Raw genomic sequence first — 5,773 nt, forward strand, 5'->3', positions numbered from 1 at the left:
TAGAATTAACTCATGTCTGGTTAAACATCACTTCAGCCCTACATGCTTGGTAAAGCTGACCACCTCATCCCTTCCCTAGGAACCTAATTAGTGTTTTAAGTGCATGAATAACTTCCAAGAAATAAGACTGCCCACCAAACTTTGAATTCCTCATGGTATCTTTTCATTGGCCCAGACTCCAGCCCTGAGGCACACCCAGATGATGAGGCCATATAAATATATCATATCACCTCATCTCAGTGACACATTCCATTAATCCCTTTCTGCTGACCAGTCCTGTTCCACTGGTAATGTTGTTAGGTGATGCTGCGTTGAGTATGACTCATAGAGACACTAAGAACAACAGATCTAAGCTCTGTCCAATCTGGTGCCATCTTCACAATCTCTGACACACTCAAAGCCATTGCTGCAGTCACTGTGTCCATCCACTTGGCTGAGGGTTTTCCCTTTCCTTCCCCATCCCTTCACCTTTCCTCTTCAGGGAATGTCCCTCTTCAAGAATTAACCCTTCCTATCAACATGCCCAAAATATGTGAGACAAAACTTTATCATTTTTGCACTCTGCCTGCACCTTCTCCAAGACATATGTTTGTTCTTTGGCAGCCTATGAGATATTCAGTACTTCTCTCCATTACCACAAGTAAAAGACATCAATTTTTCTTCTGTCATCTTAGTCATTGTCCAGCTCTCAGATGCATAGCAAGTAACTGAAAAGACCATGGCCTGAATCAGGTACATCATGGTTCTCAAACTGACATCATTGCTCTTCAAAAATTTGGAGAGTTCTCTGACATCAGACTTTCCCAGTGCAATAAGTTTCCGGACTACTGGTACCAAGTGTATTGACCGTGGATCCAATTACGATAAAGTTATATCAATCTTTCCTCCAACGTGAATTCTATTTCATGGCAACCTTCGTGTTAAGAACCTTAAATGGATGTTGTTGTTATGTGCCTTTGAGTCGCCTGTGATTCACAGCCACTCCTAAGTACAGCATCTGTGAAGCGTGCCCTTTCCTGTGCCAGTCTCACCGATTCCGTCACATCTCCCCCATTTGCCCAATTACCATCTCCATTTTACAGACGAGGAAATCAAGGCGACAAGTGGTTGCCTAAGTTGGCCAGCTTCACACCCAGAGTCCGCTTTCTCCAACAGCAGAGAGCGCGGCACCCAGAGGTCCCATAGAACTACCCTTCCCGTGTGGCTGTGCGGCATCTCGCGAGAACTGGCTTAAACGTGGCTGGCGGGAACTTGGTTACCTGCGAGCAGGGAGGCAAGCTCTTGGTGACTGGGGCTGCCTGGCCGCAGCTACCGGGAGAGTGCGCCGCTGACAGCTGACAGCCGAGGCGATGGACGACAGCCAGAGCTCTGACAGCGAGGCCACGACGCGCACGCTGCTGAGGCAGGTGCTGGACTCGGCGGTCCCGCTCACCCCGCTGCGGCCTCGGAGCGCCCGGGCTGGGTACGTGCGCCGAAGCCTCGGGCTCGGGGGTGGGGTCTGCGTGGGGCTTCCGCTACCCCTGTTAGGAGAAGGAAAATCAATCTCGGGACGAGGTGGAGCCCCAGGGTCTGATAGCCCAATTGGCTGCACTGGCTTTTTAGGGTTTTGTTTCTCGCCCGAGGCCTTCCGGCAGTCGGGTTTCAGGTTTTGGGTCCCACACGGGTCCTCACTTTACTAATTAAAGTGGAGCCCAGAATACGACGCCCCCTCCCGCCCTCTTCTACCTGGAATCGGAATCACGCACGGCTGACCCTCCAGCGGGTTTTTCAGAGGCGCTTAATCCCACGGGAGGAGAGGGCCCATTTTTCTCCCTCTCGCCGAGCAGTTGATGAATTCGAACCGCTTGCTGCCTTTGGGTTGGCAATGCAACTCCGTACCATTACGCGACCTGAGACCGAGACCAGTCTGTTATCTAACCTAATTAACTTCAGATCAGGCATTTGCCCTGGGCTTCTCCGCCTCCCGGTGGTCCCCACCTTTCCTGGCCCTTTCTGTCCCCATAGTTCCCAGCTGAGAGATGGCAAAGGAGCTGGAGGGCGCAGTTTAGGCTGAAGCCTGGAGACAGGACCTGGTGCATTACTTTACTGGGGAGCAGGAGACGTGGCCTGGCTTGGTGGGATTGTGGGTGCGCGAGTTCGCCTGGTGCACCCGAGGGTATGGACCTGCCGGATTGAGGCCATTCGTTCCAGGTTTAGGCCTAGGATCGGTGAGGTAGACCCTGGGAACACTTAGGTGACTCTGGAACGTGAGGAGGATAGGACTGGTGAGGCCAAGGGTGAGGTGACCCGTTTGGAGGTTGCAGTCAGACCCTGAAAAGTACTTAAAAAAATTGTAAAAGATCCTTCTTGGATCATTATTTTATTCTCTGGAATGGATATCCTACCGATTGCTCCTGCTAATCTAGGTAGCAAATACACATTTATATTTATGATTCCTGTCACAGCTCTGGTGACATAGGGCTTGTGTGGGATTAATCAGAAGATCTACTCCATAGGAGGAAGCTGGGCAGTCATCTAACAATCTACAGCTTGGAAACCCTGTAGAAGGTTGTTCTTAGAACTGACTTGGTGACAGTGGGGTTTTGTTTTATAGCTATGTTAATCCGATTCCCTGTCTTTTCCCATACCCTAGGGAGCCTTTTCATCCATACTGCTGCTGACACAGGGCTAGGAACAGGGGCTATGAGAAAGGCAAATCATTTCTGGGTCCATGGCCCTGAGGGAGGAATCCCTCAGTGGGCAAACAGTTAAGTACTGACCGATAACCAAAAGCTTGGTATTTTTAACACCTAACGCCTCAGTGGCAACCTGGGAGAAGTGCCTGACAATGTGCTTCTGAAAGGACACAGACTTGAGAACCGGATGGAGCACAGTTCTACCTTGCAACACATGATCTTGCCTTTAGTCAGAATCCCTTCGTTGGCACCTGGTTTCGGGTTTGGCCCCGAGGGAAAAGGGCTTCTCATCCAGATCCCTGGAGAAGGCATGTCTCTGTGGCCTCTCTTTCCCTCCCCATGCAGTTCTCAGAGCCGCAGGTCCTCACGGATTGCCCAGAAAACTCTGCTTGAAACGCCTTCCTCCAGGAGTCAGAGGAGCCAAACAAGAGCAGCTGCCAGGCGACATTCACATGGAGCCAGGGTATGTGCCCAGCTACTGACCACCACAAGGCCGGCCTTGGCTGCCCTTGGGATATTCCAGGTCTAGATCTTCCCTGGGACCTACTTAGTGGGGTTCCTGAGGTGAAAACCAAACTAGTTGCGTAGTGATTTTATCCACAGGCTATTGACAAACAATCCCATGTCCAAGCCAGTGGGAACCTGGAGGATCAGACCCCTAGGACGCTGCTGAGGAACATTCTCCTGACTGGTGAGTCTGGCTGCTGGTCTCACTCATGCTGTCCCTCATTCGGGGCAGCCAGCCCTACCACCCCACCCTCTGTTTGCTGTTTCTTCAGCCCCAGAGTCTTCCATCGTGATGCCAGAGTCTGTGGTGACACCAGCGCCGGCACCGAGCCCACAGACGTTCCAGCCCTCCACATGGGAGAGCAGTTGGGGCAGGTGCACATAAACTCCCCTTTGGCTGTGCAGCCCTGGTTGGGGGTCTCCTGAGGGGTGAGCCTGGCCTGTCTGAGATCAGTTCCATCTTTGTAGCCTAGAGCTGCAACTTCCTGAGATTGAGCCCCACACAACCTTGGCTTCTGGGCTGCTGGCCCCTGTCCGGAAGAAGCAGAGGGTGAGACTGTCAGTGTTTCAGCAGGATGTGGACCACGGGCTGCCTCTCTCCCAAGGTGAGGGCCTGGATGCCGCCTGTTGCTGTCTCTTCCCTCCTGCCCTCTGGAGAGACTGAGGGGGCTTTGAGGGAGTGTTCTCATTGGCACAGCTAAGTTACCATGGTTTCTTCTTTTTCATCCTCTCGCTGGACATTGGCAGAGTCACCTGGGAATGATGATGCCACTCCTCTCACTTCCAGGTGCTGTTGCCTTGTTTTAGGAATTGTTAGACTTGGGAGGGAGGTGCTGACTGCGGTGAATCTGGTCATATCCCTTCCTCCCTGTCAGTTTTAGCCTCTTGCATGGTGGCTTGTCCAAAAGATAAGAGCCCCCAAGGAGACGGAAATCCTCTGGGGAAACGGCCTCAGATACCTAACTTTCCTTTGTGCTTCCCTCCCGCCAGCACCTTCAACCTGACCTTCACTGTGCCTGTCCAGTCCCAGTCTGTGCAGAGGCCAGGTCTGGCCCGTAGGCCTCTTACCCGCCGACCTGTAGACGTAGGTGCCTTCCTGCAGGATCTGCAGGATTCTTCCACAGCCTTGCTTTCTCCAGGTGAGGTTGAGGTTTCCATCTTTCGATCTTGGGGTAAAGCTCTCCCCACAAGGCGGGAGGTATGCTCAGTCAATGACCTACTTTCCTCTTGTGGGTCAAGGACCGTGGGCACACCTGGTCTGTGGGGTGTTTCTGCTTTCTTCCTGTGGGTGCCATGTACCTTGTTTAGGTTCAGAATTAGGCCTTCCCTGTATCCCTGGACCATCCTATTATGGAGCTACTGGGATGCGGGCAGGAAAGGAGTTAGGACCTTGTTGGGCTGTTGAAAGGGGCTGAGTTTCACGATAAGCTGGCAAGTAAGAACTGGTCTGGGAGGTTAATTCTAGAAGATACATCAGTGGCCACCAGGGTAACAGCAGGGTTCTGGGCAGAAGAAGCAGAGTGAAAAGCAAGAGAGTGGGTGTGGCATGAGTGAGCAGTGTGTGGGGGGGAGAGCACATTATGGAGGCCAGGGATTACCAGGCAGATTAGACTCAGGGTGGGCTGGGCCAAGGCACTAGGTAGTCTTCTCCCTCTGCAAGCTGCTTTGGTAGACTTACAGGGCCAATTGCCCAGCCGTAGTGGCTCCAGGTAGCAACAAGTGTACTTGAACTGTACTGAGTACCACTTGATCCTTGGTCCCCAGGTAGCAGCCACAGAACCTCTGTTGCTGTCCTGCCTAAAGATGTTACATTGGAGGATACCCAGCCCTTCTCCCCACCCTTGCTTGCCCATTCCTCTCTTATGCGCCACTCCTTGCCTGGTCATCTTCACACTGGAGCTGAAAAGGTTGAGAGGATTGTCAGTCGTAGGAGCTGGAGTGGACCTGGACTACAGAGTAAGAGTGAGTATGTGGGCCAAGTAGCCTAGAAGCAATCTTAGCCAGGGCAAGAGAAGAGTTGGCATGGGTGGTTTTCTCTTCGTTACAGTATATGTGCTCCAAGAGCCTCTGGAGCACAATGCCAGCTCAGTAGCCTGCACACCCGGGCTCTGGGGCTGTGTCTGGCTGCCTCTCTTCCCAGTGGGCTGGGCTGAGCTGGATTGGTTGGATTTTGCTATTCCATCTTTGCCTTTCTGAGAGCGACAGCTTTGAGCTGTTGCTCTCCAGCTCTCTTCTCTCTCCTTCATTCAGGTCCTTATAAACCAGCCCAGCTTCTGGCAGCAAGGGCAGACGTGAACACCATTTCTGTGGGCTCCCCACACACTAGCACTGGTATCTCTGGAAAAGACAGAGTAGAGCCCATAGGGGATGATGGAGCTGAGCATTCAGAGGAAAGGAGAGGAGAAGAAGAAGGTGTTGGTGTGAGGGAGGGGGGGGAGCCTGTAGGGGATGGAGCTGAGCATTCAGAAGAAAGGCGGGAAGACGAACTTGTAGATGTGAGTGAAGTGCAGCCTGTAGGGGATGGAGGTGAGCAAGCAGAGGAAAGTACAGGAGATGAGGCAGGTGTGAATATGAGTGAAGTGCAGCCTGTA

The 5,773-nt window shown here is 52.5% G+C and overlaps 1 protein-coding gene across 1 annotated transcript in view; it reads left to right on the forward strand.

Annotated features, from left to right (window-relative positions):
• Positions 1 to 1,349: 1,349 nt before the first annotated feature.
• CENPT (centromere protein T) overlaps positions 1,350 to 5,773 on the forward strand; it is a 7,081-nt gene continuing 2,657 nt past the window's right edge. Inside the window, exons 1-9 of the mRNA XM_006878891.1 lie at positions 1,350 to 1,462; positions 3,036 to 3,138; positions 3,279 to 3,366; positions 3,455 to 3,557; positions 3,651 to 3,787; positions 3,930 to 3,969; positions 4,173 to 4,321; positions 4,986 to 5,108; positions 5,409 to 5,708. Of these exons, the coding sequence (XP_006878953.1) occupies positions 1,350 to 1,462; positions 3,036 to 3,138; positions 3,279 to 3,366; positions 3,455 to 3,557; positions 3,651 to 3,787; positions 3,930 to 3,969; positions 4,173 to 4,321; positions 4,986 to 5,108; positions 5,409 to 5,708 (1,156 nt within the window). The remainder of the gene's footprint in view (positions 1,463 to 3,035; positions 3,139 to 3,278; positions 3,367 to 3,454; positions 3,558 to 3,650; positions 3,788 to 3,929; positions 3,970 to 4,172; positions 4,322 to 4,985; positions 5,109 to 5,408; positions 5,709 to 5,773) is intronic.

The sequence above is a fragment of the Elephantulus edwardii genome, unplaced genomic scaffold, assembly GCF_000299155.1.
Source record: "Elephantulus edwardii isolate Elephantulus edwardi_28Jun2011 unplaced genomic scaffold, EleEdw1.0 scaffold00001, whole genome shotgun sequence".
NCBI lineage: Eukaryota > Metazoa > Chordata > Mammalia > Macroscelidea > Macroscelididae > Elephantulus > Elephantulus edwardii.